The sequence below is a fragment of the Rutidosis leptorrhynchoides genome, chromosome 9 (genome assembly GCF_046630445.1).
Source record: "Rutidosis leptorrhynchoides isolate AG116_Rl617_1_P2 chromosome 9, CSIRO_AGI_Rlap_v1, whole genome shotgun sequence".
Classification (NCBI taxonomy): Eukaryota; Viridiplantae; Streptophyta; class Magnoliopsida; order Asterales; family Asteraceae; genus Rutidosis; species Rutidosis leptorrhynchoides.
In genome coordinates, this window is record NC_092341.1 from 24,338,864 (window position 1) to 24,357,525 (window position 18,662).

The following is an 18,662-nucleotide window of genomic DNA, read 5'->3' on the forward strand; positions in this document are numbered from 1 at the left end:
ACGCCTTTTGTTTGATGATGAATGATGATGACCCTTAAGACCTAATTTACATACTTTTAAACCTATTCAGACGATTTGCTGACTTAGTACTATTTGACTTCGGTTGAGGACTCGTTGGACCTTTCGGACCGATTACTTACTTACTTTCCGAGTCATACTTTTACCGATACTATATCATTGTGAGTTATAGCATTCCCTTTTTACTTTAACTTATTTTGGGAACTGAGAATACATGCGGATTTTATGTTTTACATACTAGGCACGAGTACTTAAACTTATATATGTGTGGGTTATATAACGGCAGAAACATTCCCTTTAGCTCGGTAACGTTTAGTCATTGGTTTTTGAACCGGTGAACGCGAATCTTAGATATGGATCCATAGGGTTTGACATCCCCACTCGGGCTAGTCGCCCTAGCATTTAACGAGTGTTTAATACTTCGTAGACATACGCACTTGCCAAGTGTACTTTCAGGGGGTATAAACGTTAAGTTAGTTACCAAGTGCCTACGGTTAACATATACTTTATCATACTATTTTGAAACGCTCTTTGTAGCACTGAAATCTCGTGGCCTACCTTACATACTGTTATACTTAAACTATAGCTCACCAACCTTTGTGTTGACGTTTTTAAGCATGTTTTTCTCAGGTGCTTAAGGTTATTTGCTTCCGCTGTCGTGCTAGTCTTGCTGTAGACACCCGCTGCTCTAGTGTTATCACTGCATGAACTGTTTATCTTGCATTCAAACTTTAATATATTTAAAAGTATGTTTTGTAACGACCTAAGGGTCACATACATTTATTCATGCTTGCTATTCGTAGAAGCATACTGTTGGTGTAAAACATGTGATGTCGGTTATGACGTCACATTTTTATCGTGAATGCAACTTCTTTTATTACAGCATATAGTACTTAACCTTGTAATGATCCTGTTGTTGATGATTCGTACACGATGGTTTTGTACGGGACATCACACAACTACATCGGGACATCCATCGACGACATTTTTTTAGGGTTGCTAAACCTTAATATCTCTCTTTTCGATTAAATGATCGAGCTTTTATTGAATAGAAAAGGAATATATAATATATATAATATATAATATATACGACTATTTTATTATTATTATATATAACTAAAAATCAAACTTGATAAATAAGTAACTTTATAATGGAAACTTATTCAAACTAATAAAGATTTAAATATAATTCCTAAAATACTTTTGCGATATCTAAATATTATCTCCAAAATATACCTCTAATATTTTAAAGGGTTTATTGCTATGTGGGGATATCAAAACTAGAATAATGATCTAATAGTTTCATTCTATCAAAATTTTATTTTATTATACTTCAGATTTGGTTTTAGTTTAAAGAATTTTTAAAAGAGTCTTTATTTTATCTTCAAAATTGCAGTATAATAAAAGTAAATAAACGAATTACATCCTTTTTTCCATATATTTGTGTGATTAATTGATTTAAAAATGAACTAGTTTAAGACCCGCGAATTCGCGGGACTTTGCAAAAAATTTATTGTAACTGAATAATTCATTTAAGAATCAATATGTATCTTCTATCCAGGTACCCTCTGTTGAATGTTAAAGGTAATGTGAATACTCTAGAGTGGTTGTAGATGTTAAAATTAGTTCAAACGAGTTTGTAGCTCCTGTAGAGGTACCCTCTGTTGATGTCATTTGTGACTCGGATCTGCCTTCTTGTTCCGTATGTGGTGCTTTTTACAATGGTGTGTGTAATATTAATAATGATGAAATGATGAAGAAAATGGAGGGCGAGCCGGTTAAAGCTATGCTTATCACCTAAAGGACCTTCTTAAAGCCGTGGTTATAAAAGTAAAAAGCAAAAGAAGAAGATTAAAAAAGAGCCGGCTAAAGCTATTCTTATCAACTCAAAGGACCTTTCTAAAGCCCTTGTTAAAAGTAAAAAGCAAAAGAAGAAGAAAAAAACGGTTGAGGGCATTGAGAGGCAATAAATTTGGTGAATTTAGATGGTTTATAATCTTCCGAACATTTTGGTAGATTTGTCACCCTCTCTGTAGCGTGTATTTGTTGACGTTTGTTTGTGTTGTCGCGGTTCTCTTTAGGTATACCTTCCGGTGAATTGTTTAGTGTCGTGAGCTATCGTTTGGTTGTTTGTTTGTTTAGTTCGGTTTGTAGGTTTTTAGGGGTCTCATCTTTTTGATCAACTATTAGTTGGTTATAAAAGATTTTTTAGTTTTTTCGCCAAAGAATAAAATATACGTATCTTTTATTAATTACATGGTATACAATCAACTTTAGACAAATGAGAACGATAATCATTACTTAGACATATTTCTTATAGTGTTTGGGTTTACTTTTATCAATTTTCTCAAATCTGAAATGGAAAGACGACTTAGAGGCATGCTGAAAATTCACAAAGAGACCGATAAACTAAGATTACATATGTAACATGCTTTTGATGCTTTTGACTAACTCAAGGGACTTTTATTATTAATCCATACTAACATTCAAGTCTTCCAGCATGTACCTACGCTGATAAAAGCACAAAATGAACCTTCAGTTTAAAAAAATAATATGATGAAACTACATGTTTAGACACAACAAATCATACATTGAAGTTATGTAAGTTATGTAGAATATTCATGTTTAGACATAACAAATCATACATTGATCAGATTATGACATTTTAGAATGACCACTAAAAAATGTAATTAATAACTATCATAACTTCACAAAAGATTAAACTACAGGACATCTTATGAACTTGTGGCCTGATTAACTTCCATCGATCAAAATTCGGGTGTTTTCATCTCCCTGACCTCTATGAACTCGAATTCTGTTATATGTTGAAAGATGTATGTAGTGATTGGATATTAACACGAATATGCACTAACACGAATATGCAATAACACGAATATGCAGTAACAACAAAAATTAAATCGTAGAGTAAAATTAACCATAGATCAATATGCACATGTATCAACAAACATACAGTATCATAACTAAATTTTTGATTCTCTTTTTTTCAAGAATGACCCATTAAAAGGGTAATGGGACGTCAGGGGGATGCAAATTAAGAGAACATGATAAGATTGTAAAAAAAAAAAAACCATATATAATAAACCCTCAAATTGGCCTAACTATATTTGTATGCCAAACATGACCAACGGTTTCAACTTCTATCCTAAATTATTGCTCAAATTGGGCTCTGTAGCCCACACATTAAATAATAAACCCTCTTAAATGATCTAGATTTATGTAAGAAAGAAGCCGCCGAAAAAACATACACATTGTTGAAAATTTTCTCTATAGCAACAGGAGATCCATTAGCAAAATGAGCATGATATACGATACCATATCCACCTTCTCCAATAACATTATCCTTAGGTGCATAAAACCTTCAAAATTAGATTTTTCAAAAGTAAAGTTAGGTTAGTATTGTAATAATACAGTATTAAAATCAATGATTAATATAAGTTATTTATTAAATCTATAAAACTGGCCGCAAAAGGCGTTCTTGGCTAGTCAGCTAGCCAATAAGACCAAATTTGACTAGTAATAAGAATTTAGCCAAGTTGACTCATAATCCCCTCAACGGTCCCTCCATTTAGTCATCTAATTGATGATACACCACGTATAACATCCATGATTGAATAAGACAAGATTATCATTTTTGGTTAGTTAAAGATACTCCTAAACCAGATACTTACATAAACAATCAGATTATCCCAATCACTTTCACTATAATTAAGAAATACAAAAAGATAGTTGCAACATGAAAACAACTTAAAGTAATAATAATCAGCATAATAACATACCTAAACACGAAATTGTGATGTGGTCCAGCGGTTGGTGGTCTGCCTCCTTTAGGGGAGGTCAGGAGTTCGACCCCCGTTGGCTACATAATAAAAATACAATTTCATCCCTGCCATGAAGTATCCACCCATGGCACCTTTCCCATATCGTTTGGGGGTAAAGGGGAGGGGGTTTTTACTTGGCCGTGCCCTTGGATCGGTTTCAAGGTTTCCTCCCGAGCAGCGATGGAGGCGGGGTTTATCGCTGCATCGGCATAGTCGAAACGGGAGATGATCGAAACGGGTGGTTAAAGTCCCCGCGGGTGATCCCAATCGCTGTTAAAAAAAAATAACATACCTAAACACTACAAAATACTATAATTGTGACATATAAGCAATACAATCAGATCATAACACTATGCAAACACCCAACATTAGAAGAAATATCGATGCTTACCTTTTCAGTGTCATCTCTGAATGCTTTCTTGCACGAGTGTCCCCTACTGAATTTAGCTACAGCTCCTATATCAAACATAGAAGTTTTCATTAATCATTTACTCTACTTCACCGATAACACAACCCGCCCAAACAACCCCATTTGCCACCTTTACTTTTGAAAATTCCAAATTATATGCATGTTCATTAATGATATTTATTGTATGCGTACATTGACTCTGAACATACCATCTACAATACATGCCTATTACAAACATCCATGGCAGATTTGCAGAAGATCAATGTTTGTTCAACGGATTCGATGCTATCATTACACAAGGGACATCGAACCGTATCCGAATCAATCTCCCTTAATCAAGCTCACATCGAACCGGTAGCCTCTTCAACCTAGCCCTCCAAACGAAAACTTCAAGCTTTTTAGGAACTAAGTTGTTCTTAAATGAATGTTGATTACGAGTGTATGATTGAAAGACCTGCTCCTTAATAAGTCTTGTTAATTCTTGCAAAACGAATGTAACCTTGTTATGTTTTTGCCTTACCTAATCAAAATCAGCCCAAAATCCATTTCATGAGAAAAATATAATAAAATATAAACCTTTATTGTGGGGATTGATCGATGAAAGTAGCAGATTGTCTAATTGTACCAGGAGTGAACATTTCAGTAACAAAATTCATGTTACTGTTTGAATTATAAACCCTATAATGACAGTCACTGTAAGGGTCCATTACCTTAGAAATCTCTCTCCTGCTCCAAACCGGCTTACACTGGTAACGTCTCATTTTAATATTCCGATCATCTTTTTCCGACATAATCCAACTCTTTGCTGCCTTTAATCCATTCTCTTTTGCATCTGATAATCACCTAATGGATCTCTTCCTCTTTATGTGGTTTACACCTTCCATTTTTTGAGTTGCATATCAACTGCTCGATCATTTGTCTCAAAGAGTTTGGTTAATTTGTTGGCTAAAGGATCACCTGCTACTCTAGAATAATGACAGTATTTTAAAAATACAACTCCGTATTAGTTGCAGAGATGGCGACGCTCCCTTTTCTCTTCTCTCCTTTGATTTCCGGCGATCGGAGATCTGCCTTCTGATCTCTTTTTAATTCTCGATCTGGTATCTGCTTTATTTTCTTAGATTAGTTTCTCTATTTTATTCAATCAGATTTAATTCACAATGTTTTCAATTCCTGTATCCCCTTTCACACCTTGTTCTAATAATATGAACAAACACCTCCAGAATAAGCAATCTAAACCTGCCTATGTCATCAACAACATTCAATACCAACCTGATAACGTAGGTGTTTGGGTCAAAGTAGATCAAAATCGTAAAATCCCCTCTGACTCGAAACAGACCAATTTTGAAAAAAATCACTGTGATTTTCCTCCACTTTACCGACAATCCTTTACCCCTTATGCACCTTCCTACAATCGATTGAATACCACAAACAACCCTATATACCAGCGATTCAAGCAGAGTGAAAATGTCAAAAACCTAATCAAGACGTACGGCAAACCATATCCCTCCTCAGAAAATCCTAGTTCAACTCAGTCTCATCCCATACCTGCCAAGAATAACATTACCTCCTTCCTTTTCTTTAATTTTCCAGATTCTTGGAATTCCATTAAACTTTGGTCCATCTTCAAAAAACATGGAGATATAACTGAAGTTTACATTCCTAAAAAAAGGTTGAAGAACGGGAAACGATTCGGTTTTGTGCGTTATAAGAACATACCTCAATATCAAGTCAACTCTATGGAACGTAAACTGAACTCGACTGAAGCAGATGGTGTGTTATTGGTTGTTTACAAGGCCCGTGACCAAAAAAGCTCACAACAGGCTGATGAAAATCACAATGGTCATAGACCTCATGGTACTCAGCAGAAGGTTAATCAAAAAATTGATCTAAGTAACACTGTTAACGAACGTTCCTTCTGTGATGTACTTAACAACACGACTCAAATCTACAAAGGCTGTGATACATTCGCATCCAAGGAGTTCTCCATCAAGGCCCCAACCGATACGAAAATTGTTGATCTTCTCGGACATGCGCTCATAGGTGAGATTAAAAATATTGAACACCTCGATTATTTTAATGAAATTTGTAAGTCCGAAAATTTTAACGGTTTTGTCTCTAAATACCTTGGAGGTAAAGATGTTATGTTATTGTTTGATGATATTAGATGTGCTCTTGATGTCATTAACCTCATGAGCTTTGGTAAAAAACACCCACTTTGGAATTGGTTAGATAACATACGCCCTTGGGATCCGGATGAAAGCATTTCACCCGGGCGTTTGGTTTGGATCGACATAAAGGGTGTTCCATTAGCATGTTGGAACGAGGATACTTTCCGTAAAATTGCTAAATGTTGGGGGGATATTATGGATCTCCAAAATTGCTCTATAGATGATAAGGGTTCGCAAGATTTATCTTTTGGCAAAGTTCTCATTAAAACGCGTTCACTCGCTCCTATAAACGGGCAAGTATTCATCCATTACGATCTTAAGATTACTCTTGCCTATGTGTCCGAAAATTGCACTACGCCTATTGACTTTAACTCAACGGACAATGAATCATCGGTTTGGGAGGATGACATACAATCGGATGAATTTATATCGGACAACGAATCCCACATGGAAGATGAACATGAAAAAACATCACAAAACTCAGAAAACCAAAACCCACCATCACCACATGTAAAACAGGTCGAACACAGTGTCAACCAAAATCCCTCTAACCATAATCAATCTTCACCCTCCTCATCATCGAAACGCGTTGAGACAACCAAATTCCACAACCGCACTTCCGACAATACAAACCATGACATTCAAAATCCTCTCATGTCACCCCATATCCCGGACACATTTCAAGAATATAGCTCCCCAAATCTTCACTCCCAATGTAGCACTAACCCACATATTGTCCCCGATAGCACACCATGCCAACCCGTGCATATGAGCCCCAATGATATCATCGAAAAATTGCTATCATCCTCACCTACTTATCCAACCAAAAACACCTCATCTTCCTCATCCACAAATACTACACCCATTGAGCCTTTAGATGAAATTGAAACCGAAGTTTGTACAGATAATGTCCCTTCCACTATCAACGAGCCTGAGGCTATTGTTGTAACCGATACTATCCCTACCACCCCACAAAACATTGCACATACGGAGCCTAATGAGAATACTACCACAGTCGATAGCCCCGACATAAACCAGAACCAATCTACTGGTAAAATCATACCGGTGGCTAAAGCTAATAAAAAGCATAAAGAGTCGACACGAACTAAAAAGAAAAGCATTCACTCTCCTATCGTCGACGTTGAATTCAAATATGTTGCACGCAATACTTCGGTTCCAAAGGCCCCCTCAAAACAAATACCCAAACCACCAACCGAGAATTCTAAGAAAAACACGAGATCAAAATTCCTATACATAAAGCATTGTGCGAGAAGTGGGCAAAAAATAAAGTTTAGTCAACTCAACCGCAAAACATCTTCCACCTCCAAAATGTCCGGTAACATTTCTAAGGCATCATCAAAACCTAAAGAAGACAATGAGAGTCTACTCTCCACCAAGAGATCGTGCAGCACCAATGACACAACAGAATACGGGAGAGGTATCGGTATCCGCTGGGAGCCCGATCTCTGAGTTTCCATCCTATCATTCGTATGTAAGTCTTTAAATGAGTTGCATTTCTTTAAATATTCGTGGGTTGGGTCAAACTGATAAAATCAATTGGCTCAAACAAATTTGCCTTAAAGAAAATCCGGTCATCCTTGGACTACAAGAAACAAAATGTGGTCAATCAAATGACTCTTTAATTGAATCCTTTTGGTACAACTCAAACCTAAAATTTATACAAAAAGACGCAACAGGGGCTTCAGGGGGATTATTATTAATTTGGGATTCGTCCACTTTTTTATTTGACTGTGCAATTGAGGGGGAATTTTTTATCGCGATCAAGGGAAAATGGGCGGGGTATGGGTCCGATATGGCTTTTATAAATGTATATGGTCCACATACACATACAAAAAAATTGAGATTTTGGTCCGAACTTTCAAAACTAATTGATTCCATAGATGTTCCCCACATCATCTTTGGCGACTTTAATGAGGTTAGAACCAAATCCGAACGCTTAAATTGCTACTTCAAACAAACTTGGGCTGATAACTTCAACAACTTCATAAATAACGCTAACTTAATTGAAATCCCATTAGGCGGAAAGAAATTCACACGCATTTGTCTCAATACTCTAAAATTTAGCAAACTTGATAGATTCCTTATTTCCGAAAACATCCTTAGCATTTGGCCAGATATTTCCTCAAAAACCCTCGAGCGTGACCTTTCAGACCATTGCCCAATCATATTAAAAAACTCCTTCACCGACTTTGGACCGAAACCCACCCGTGTCTTCAACTCTTGGTTAAAATTAAAAAATGCCGATGACATCATTAAAAACTCATGGCAACTTCCTGTTAACGGAAACCGACCTGACTGCATCTTTCGTAATAAACTAAAAAACGTAAAACTCGAACTTAAAAAGTGTAGTCTTCAACTTAGCAACCTCGACTCCGAAATTAAAGCTCACTTAGACGCCTCTAACGAATGGGAAAAAATTGCAGAAACCAGGCAATTAACTGAATCCGAACATAAAAACTGGGTTAATGATAAAATTCAACACATCGAAAAAGAAAAAAAGAAAACCAACATGCTAAAACAAAAAGCCCGTATTAAATGGAATCTTGAAGGAGATGAAAATTCAAAATATTTCCATAATTTCATCAAAAGACGAACAAATAAAAATAATATACGTGGTATCTCCTTAAACGGTACATGGTCTGAGAACCCACACATAATCAAAAATGAGGCGTTAAAATACTTCGAGACATTATTCAAATCCAAAAAACGCAAAGGTAATTGTCCATTCGAAAACGAGCCTAATCATAATTATATAAACGATACCGACAATCTCATACTTGAAGCCCGATTTGCTGAAAACGAAGTGCGGGATGCACTCCTTGACTGCGACAGCTCTAAAGCTCCTGGTCCAGATGGCTTCAATATGAAATTTTTCAAAAAATATTGGTGGTTGATAAAAGAGGATCTCATTAAAGCTCTCGACTGGTTTTGGACCAATTCCGAAATCTCTAAGGGCTGCAATGCTTCCTTCTTCACACTAATCCCCAAAAAATCCAATCCTATCGGTTTTAACGAATATCGTCCTATCTGCCTAATCGGAAGCTACTACAAAATACTCACAAAAATCCTGTCCAATAGACTTTCAAATGTTATCCACAAAATTATTGGAATAGAACAGACCGCCTTCCTCAAAGGTAGATATATCCTTGACAATGTCCTTATAGCAAACGAACTAATTGATGAACTAAAAAGAAAAAAACAAAAGGGTCTCATATTCAAAGTGGATTTCGAAAAGGCATTCGATTGCATCGAGTGGGATTTCCTTTTTGATACCATGAAAAGTATGGGATTCGGCCCCAAATGGATCAGTTTCATCCACGCATGCCTCTCCTCCTCTTCAATCTCCATCCTCATCAATGGCTCCCCGACCACGGAGTTCTCCCCTGGTAGAGGCATCCGCCAAGGTGACCCAATATCACCTTTCCTATTCATAATCGCGGCGGAAGGCCTCAACATTCTCGCCAAACGGGCCATTGCAAATGACCAATTTCGTGGTATTTGTGTCGGCCATGACAAGATTGTAGTATCTCATCTCCAATATGCGGATGATACAATCTTCTTTGGCGAATGGAGCAAACGTAATGCGAAAAACATATCTAAACTATTAAAATGCTTCGAAAACATATCTGGCCTAAAAGTAAATCTCAAAAAAAGCAATCTTTACGGGATTGGTGTCTCAAAAAACGACGTCGAGGAGATGGCCAAATATATCGATTGCTCGGCCGGATCAACACCCTTCACATACATTGGACTTCCGATTGGGGTCCCTTCCAATCGGGCTTCATCTTGGCAACCGATTATTGATAAGTTCGACAAACGTCTTTCCGACTGGAAAGCCAAGTCCATGTCATACGGCGGCCGCCTCACCTTAATTAAATCCGTCTTATCCAGTATACCTTTATACTACTTTTCCTTATTCCATGCACCCGTAAAAATAATCAACGTACTTGAATCAAAAAGAAGAAAATTTTTTTGGGGAGGTTCGGACACAGAAAATAAAATAAACTGGATTAAATGGGAACACATCCTCTTACCTTACGACAAAGGCGGGTTGAACATCGGGTCTCTTTTCTGCAAAAATATTTCCCTACTATGTAAATGGTGGTGGCGATTTTATAATGAACAAAACGCACTGTGGACCAAAGTCATATCGAGCATTTACGGGGAGGGAGGGGGGGTTAATACTAATGTCTTATCTAGAAATGTTTCAGGTACCACAATATGGAATGAAATCATCAAGGCCGGAAAAATTGCTGACAATCTTGGAGCTAATTTCACCACCTCAATAACAAAAAGAATAGGGAATGGCAACAACACCAAATTTTGGCTGGAAAAATGGTTCGGAACAGAAGCTCTTAGCAACCAATTCAGAAGACTCTACATGCTTGAATCAAATAAAAATGCATTAGTATCGGAACGCATTTCTTCCACCAATTCGCTCACTTTCGGAACTTGGAATTGGTCTCGTGAACCATACGGACGAACACTTAATGAACTATCGGAACTAAACAACCAGCTTTCTTCCATTAACCTTTCTGAAAAACCCGATACTTGGATATGGAACTTAGATAATTCCGGATTCTTCACTACAAAATCCCTCTCAACCATTTTAGACAACCTCAAACTCGAAATACCTTCCAACACCTTCAATACGCCCAGAAACAAACTCATACCACAAAAGATTAACATCTTCATTTAGAGGATCTTACTTGGTAGAATCCCGACTAGAGTAGAATTAGATAAGCGAAGCATTGATCTCGATACCGTTCTTTGCCCACTCTGTAACTCACATGTCGAAACCATAGAACATATTCTACTCCAATGCACTTCAACCCAAACGATCTGGAACGCAATCTTATCTTGGTGGAATCTTTCCACAAACTCGCTTTCCAACCTCCAAGACATTACTTCAGCGGATCAAACATTCACCACATCATCCTCTGGTAATTACATTTGGCAAGCAACAAAATGGACCACAATTTACATATTATGGAAATACCGAAATGCCAAAGTATTTAGTAAGAAAGATTGGTGTCCTGCCACTATACTTTCCGAGATCCAAACACAATCATTTTCATGGATATCTAAAAGATCAAAGAAATCAACAATCGAATGGCATCAGTGGCTCATCAATCCCTCGTTCTACACATCCTTGAACACTCATAGCACGGGCATCGGCTAATTGGATACAAAGCTCTCGTACGGTCTCGAAACCGGTCATGAAGTCATGTCGTAGATCACACTATTCACTTGGTTAAATGGGCTGTAGTGGTCAACTTTGTCATCGCATCAGCGGTACTGTCTGGCCGCTCCAGCTCAGCTCGAATTCACTCAAGTGCCGCGGGGTTTAGTGTCTCTTCGTTCATGTTTTTATGATTTGAGGTTCATTTTTTTCTTTTTTATCCATATTTATGACACATCATAATGTATAGTTTATAGGGCTTTGTAAATATTCCATTTATCAATGAAAGTTTTACTTGCTTTTCAAAAAAAAAAAAAAATTATAAACCCTATATGTGTAGAACTTCATGACGAGATCCTGTTTCAATGTTTTAAACAGGTGAATAACAATATGGCATTTCAAGATCTTCAGGAAATTGCAAAAAATCAAGAGTGCTTTATTTGATTTCAAGTCACTTTATATCTCTTCATGCTCATCAGAACCACTATAGCTTATAATTTCTAAAAGAAATCCAAATAAAGTTTATTATTTGCTTAAGTTTATACAGACAACTAATACTAATTCATAAATAAAAAACTCACATTGTCTTTGAAGCACCCTTACACATAATATCATTATATTGCAACAACAAACAAATCAATATGAAATAGTCTACGAACCAATGTCAAAACGTTTTAGCATGTACAAACTATTAGGAAACTCTAATAATGTGAAGACTTTAATTGTTAATAATACACCAAACTAAACTTATTATAATAACATAAGAGAGTTTTCAATTTTTTGTGTACCTGCTTTGTTAGATGTTCACGTTATGTGGCAAGTTGCATTAGGGTGTCCATGAGTAATTCTAAGTTTGTATCAATCAAAAACCATCTTCAAGTGATTCATCTTCATTTCTTAGAAAGTCAAATTCTAGAGTGTACCTTAAGTCGTCAAGTGAAATTTTTAGCATCTGAGTATGAAAAAAATTAGATATTGAAGAACAAAAAGAAAAGAAATGACTAACTGATCCATTGATTAATAAATAAAACTATACATAATAGTTTTGAATAATAAAAAACACAAAAAATCAAACAGATTTGAAACACCCTGTATAAGGTCTTTTCTCTGTGTTTTGGAAATAGTTTCCAGTTTTTTTCTCTCTGTTCAAAGCTTTTAATAGCAATCTGAAATGTCTTTTCCATTCCTTCTTGAAATACAAGGTACAAAAAAAGATGTTGCAATATTTTAATGTGTTAACTGAGCAGTTTGAGTAAGCGATTTAGACATAAGATGGCTGTAGCCACAGTCGTATGCATCTGATTTGAAAGAAGGAACTCTTGAAAATCTTGATTTTAGAGTGTATATCCGTTGCCCTAAATTGTATTCATATTACAACTGATGTGATTTACTGAATCCAACAAATTATGTTGATATGATTTCATTAACGGATTTATTATATTTCTAGGGTTTGCGTATCAACTATTGGGGCGATTTAGGATTATCGTGAGATGTAATTGGGGAAGAATTTGATGCGGTGCGTTTATGGATTATTGAACAAAAACCCTTCAATTTCAGAGGAACCCCTAATTTGTTGAAAGCTCAGTGTTTTTTTTTTCTTTTTCTTTTTTAATTTAAGGGTATTTCAGGTACATGATTAAAGTTGTTTGATTTATTAGCTAATAATGAAAGAGGATGAATATGGACCATTAGATTAAAGGGTAGATTAATGTCTTTTGTTAATCTAAGGGTCTTAAAGGAGGTTTTGTAAAGATATATTAGCTAATAAAAACCCTCTTTTAAGGTATAGAGTGATTCTTTTAATACCAAATTGATTTGATTGCTTGATTGATCATTTAAATTTTGTCCTTTCTAGAACTACATTTATTTATAGTTACTCATTTGACAATACCTTTGTTTATTTATTTATTTAACAAGTAGTTATTGACGGGGTCGAACGTTTGACAATATCTTTATTAACTGTAATTTTCAGTTCAAACGGGCTTATATAGAAAGAAGAGGCTTATATAGGAAGATTGAAACGAGAATCAAAACTGCTCATTTGTCTTCAATACATGAGCCGACGTAGATTGAAACGAGAATCAAAACTGCTCATTTGTCTTCAATACATGAGCCGACGTGTAACGGTTTTATGAAAATAGTTTCAGCCTTATATTGTAGAACATGAATAGAAGCATCCCAAGTTGCCCAACTAAAGAAACTAAATAACATGATATACTCCTAACTTTTTTGTAAACAGAGTCCAAGGTGTGAAAAAAAAAAAAAAAAAAAAAAAAAAAAAAAAAAAAAAAAATCTGTCAGTTAATATCTTACTTGTGAATCAAGCCCCTTATGGAGGAAAAGCATATCTTTCTCGGCCTTTTGTCTATTATCAATTGTAGCATCTGTTCTTATCTGTTTAATATCTAATATATGAGACATCTGCACACCAACCGTGATATAGATGAAACCATAAGCTCCTGTAAAGCATATGGTTGGCTATATATATATATACACATTTTATCAATTAGTACAGCTTGCAAAATGCAAATTGAGGGAAGAGATTATACTTGTGACATTGACATGTTTGAACTTCTTATTCCAAATGTTATACCTAAGTGCTTTAATCCCTAAATATGGACTTGGAAACCATTTTCAACCATACCTGTTCTAGACAGAAAGCATCATATTTTATGTTGGACAACTCCACATTCATAATCATACAACAACGCACTCGATAATACACACAACTATGGCAACTCAAAAAGATAGGTTCAGTATAGAGAACTTTGGCAACTGAATTGACAATAACTATAAACAGACTCGTTAAATTAATCCAAATATAATAGAGATTACCGAGCCATGAACTTCGTGTTATGAAGAAATTTGCAACCCGTGACTGCATATCTGGTTCAGATTGAGGTAAAATACTTGGATTATTCCTTCAGCATGATGCTTCAAGCAGCAAATCAAAAATATGCATCTAATAGCTTAAATAAAATTAGAGGTATAAATATAAATCCAAACATAAATATTTAAAAAAAAAGTAGCAAAAACTACATACACATTTCGTCGAACACCTCATGTGCATAACGAATGTGTTAAATAAATTACATGTAAGAGTTTTGGGTGATGAAGCTCAAAGAAGCAGATGGCTAAAGAAGATGAAGCAAGGAGAAAGAGAATGAATGAATTTGTGTATCCCTTGCAACAACTCGATTTTTTTTAATTAAAACATGATTCACTTATTTATTTTAACATCTGAACCTTTTTTATATAGTCAAACACACTATAATTACGAATTACGAAGGAAACAACTCTCTTAGAATTGAAACGAAGGAAACAATTGTTATACAAACATCAAATTCAAATAAAGAAACCTACTTATTTATGAAAAGGGAACAAACCCCAATTTTATTTTACCTTTATAGGGGAAAGTGATATGTACACAACACATTTTTGTTATGTACAAAATCACTGTGCTTTACAGTGTTGTACTGTACAACACTATAAAGCATTGTGATTGTGTACATAATAAAAATGGATTATGTACATATCATCACTCTTATCAGAATGGCGAGAAGATAGTGGTACCATCTCAACTTTATGAATTGATGTAAAATTAGTATAAATTACGGGAAATTGACAAAAATACTTTCTTTTTTTTACTTTTAAACAAAAATGCACTTTTTGCAAAAAAAATTGTCAAAATACCACATTAGGTCGACCAAGTTTTGGTCGACCACATCATAACATGGGCCGACCACATCATTTTCAAGGTGGTCGACCAATTAGTATCAAAGGCTTGGTCGACTATAATATAAGTTTGGTCGACTACATAGTCAACCATCTTTACATTATGGTCGACCAGGTCGACCAACAAAATAATATTGATGCTGATGCAAATTCTATCATTAACGGAGTCAACGTATGAGTCTAGATCACGTGATCCACCTACTACTACATATGATGAACACGTGGCATGTTAGAAGACGAGTGACAAAGTCTACCCAAACATTTGACTTCCAGCCTCACTCTAGTCCCACCATAAAGATTTATTTAGATCAGAAAATTTTATTTCAGTTTAGCAGAAAGTGGGATAATGATTTCGAAGAAGTAGATGAGGTGGTTGATCAAAACTTGGTCGATCATAGTGTAAGGATGGTCGACCACTTTAAAAATGAGGTGGTCGACCCATGTTATGAAGTGGTCGACCAAAATTTGGTCGACCTAATGTGATAATTTGATAATTTTTTAAAAAAAAAGGTGTATTTTTGTTGAATTTTTTTTTTTAAAAAGTGTATTTTTGTCAATTTCCCATAAATTACAACGATAAATCAACCTCTCATTACAATGTGAAAAAGAAACTTGGAACCATGTTTCAATTGCGCCAAAATTCAAGTTTCAAAGCGAATAAGTTCTTCCATTTGAGACTAATTGAGAGCACCTTATGAACTATCCTATTCACAACCTTTAAAACCATCCAGAAGAAACACTAGCTCTCAATAATAGCAGGCAGCTGCTAATAACAATGTGCCATAACAAAAATGTTGTAAACCCAAATAATTGACATAACCTTTCTTGACTTTCCACCTTCAAAGTTAACATCAGATCGAATTTGCTTTGTCAATAACATACTGCAATTTAGTAATGTAATACACTTGACATTCCACAACCATAAGACCATGACACAAAATAAAATGACAACAAACTGACACCATTTAAGTAAAAAATAGTATGATTCTAAAACCTGTAGCCAGTGACTAGTTGATTCAATAGTAAGACCAACTAATGACAATGGATCATTATCTAGCATTCGGATAAATAGATAACTATGGAGCTTATAACTGATTGTCTTATTGTAGAACTTGGAGTATGTAGATGTTATGTTGAATTCAGTAAAAAAAAAAAAAAAAAAAAAAAAACCTTGAAACAATAGAACAGTAAACACATACATGTTAATCACAAAGCCTACTCCCAATAACAAACTCACACTGACTCAAGTCTTAATATCAAATTACGTAGTAATTGATATATCAAATGAAACATTTCTCACACAAATTATCAAGTCACATGACACTGAATACACCCTTAGCTAGTAGCTCAAATCGCCTTAAATAAATATCCTTATAATAAATATGAAAAAAAAAAGTTACAAAGAGACGAGGTAAACTTTGATAAATTATCAGCCAAAGAACTCATATAGTAATAATTTCAAACCATTGAACCAGTTTGGTTTCAACTCAAGTGAATAGAACATGCCGTGATATGACGTGTAACGAATACTTGTCCAACAATCTTTTAGAATTTCCCATTTTTCATTACGAGGATTCTTGACCTCCATCTTTTTTTGGTCAGATGTCTTCTTTGCCATTATTCCACTTATCACGAGTTTAAAGAATTTATAAGCGAATACCTCAAAGCTCTCAAGACTAAAAATATATATGGTTACGTATTTGGGACGGCAAATCGAAAGAAGTGCATCAATTACTATCTGGTGCCCCGGCAAGTGAATAAATGAAAATGTCTTTAATGATAATTGTTGCACGTTCGTAGATGGGATTGGGAACCTTATTTGGAGATCATTAACATCGATCAACGGCGTCTCATCAATCACATATCTTATTTCGATATCAAAGTTGCTTGATATATTGAGTAGGTCCCTCATCCAAAGGAAGAAAGAATGATCAATACGACCCCCCGTTTCTAGTTCAAGCTTGATATCTTTAGGAGCATTACTCGATGTTAATAGAAGACCATGCATTGTTTTGCCTTTGTAATTCAAATAAAGTAACTTTGGAGCATAAACTTGTATGTCAATCCGTCTCTTTGACCAAATTATTAGGGTCAGTCTTTTCAACGAAGAACTTGTAAAATCCAAATTATTAGAGTCCCGTGCATAATATCAAGGTCCAAAATCTCCAGAAAAGGTAATTTCGATTTGATCATGTCAAGAAACGCGAAGTCTATTATCACACCATGTATAGATAATTCAGTAACGCTCGTTAAAAAGGCCATGTTGAATGTCTTCATAGGTACACACAACACATGGTAGTAAAACAAACAAAGATTAGGGACATCATCAATTTCCAAAACATCAAATGGCATTGATGTCTCTAAATCGAGTTGTTGAAGATAACGAAGCTTTCTAACCTTAATAGTCTTCAATTTAAAGCAATTTGACACTTTAATTTTGTTGAGTAAGGTACAAGTAGAGAATAAGGTACATAGTACCTCTTCAGTTATCTTCACATGGAACAACTTGAGTACTCTCAGTGACATACAGTTGATTAAAGGTTTAGGTCTCGCTGAACTATTCTTAATAGACAGAGTATGTAGGTATTTCCCGGAGAATATCTCACCCGGAAGTAAATATTCAGATTCATAACTTTGATGATGGATGGAAAGCTCCTTGAGACGGGCAGCAACAGTTCGAATCCATTCATAAATAAGAGAAACCGACTGCATGTCGTCTAGTTTCAAATCAAAACTTTCGATTGGTATGTTGTCTCGGACATACCTAGACATGGTGCGATCCATAAACTGAATGTAATCTCTTTCTTTTTCTTCATCTGTAGGAAACCATGAGGTTATATGAAACCTGAGATGAGGGATGGTAGACCAAGCACGTGACCATGTCTTGGACAACACACACGTACGAGCCGCTTCTTCTACAGGCATCAACGTTTGTATACGCTGAATCAACTCCACCGGGACATCCATCGACGGAATTTTTTTAGGGTTGCTAAACCGTGATTTCTCTCTTTGCGAGTAAATGGTTTTTTATTATTTTATATTTTATATAGGAATAGGAATAGTAGAAATAGGAATAATAAAAAAGTTTGATTGTGATTCCAATAGCTTACATATACGCCTATTATATATAACTTTTTTTTTTTTTGAACAGCCACATTTTATAAACTACTCACTCTAGAAAGAAACTAGAAGAGCAACCACAAAAAACTTACAATGGCTTACAAAGCCAATCGTTCTTAGAAATATTACATTTGCTTCTATATCTAATCCAATTAAACGAGAAATTA

General features: G+C 35.3%; 1 protein-coding gene, 1 long non-coding RNA gene and 1 pseudogene across 5 annotated transcripts; 1 reads left to right on the top strand and 2 right to left on the bottom strand.

The window, feature by feature from the left end:
• Window positions 1-2,996: 2,996 nt before the first annotated feature.
• On the bottom strand, window positions 2,997-14,054 carry LOC139866763 (uncharacterized). Of its 4 annotated transcripts, XR_011765612.1 has the most exons (5): window positions 13,954-14,054; window positions 12,429-12,563; window positions 4,476-4,786; window positions 4,249-4,313; window positions 2,997-3,395 (listed from the first exon to the last, which is right to left on the bottom strand). It is a non-coding gene; the product is annotated as an uncharacterized lncRNA (long non-coding RNA). The 4 variants fall into 4 exon arrangements; XR_011765611.1 differs by lacking the exon at window positions 13,954-14,054 and having other exon boundaries at window positions 12,429-13,215; XR_011765614.1 differs by lacking the exons at window positions 12,429-12,563; window positions 13,954-14,054 and adding an exon at window positions 4,892-4,947.
• LOC139869648 (U2 spliceosomal RNA) lies at window positions 13,985-14,094 on the top strand (annotated as a pseudogene).
• Window positions 14,095-17,475: 3,381 nt separating this feature from the next.
• LOC139867843 (F-box/LRR-repeat protein 25-like) lies at window positions 17,476-18,342 on the bottom strand. Its single transcript, XM_071856193.1, has one exon. The coding sequence runs from the start codon at window positions 18,340-18,342 to the stop codon at window positions 17,476-17,478; it is 867 nt and encodes a 288-aa protein (XP_071712294.1).
• Between the last annotated feature and the right edge of the window lie 320 nt (window positions 18,343-18,662).

Coding starts and splice junctions, on each gene's coding strand:
- LOC139867843 (XM_071856193.1), bottom strand. CDS start 18,342: ATGGATGTCCCGGTGGAGTTGATTCAGCGTATACAAACGTTGATGCCT.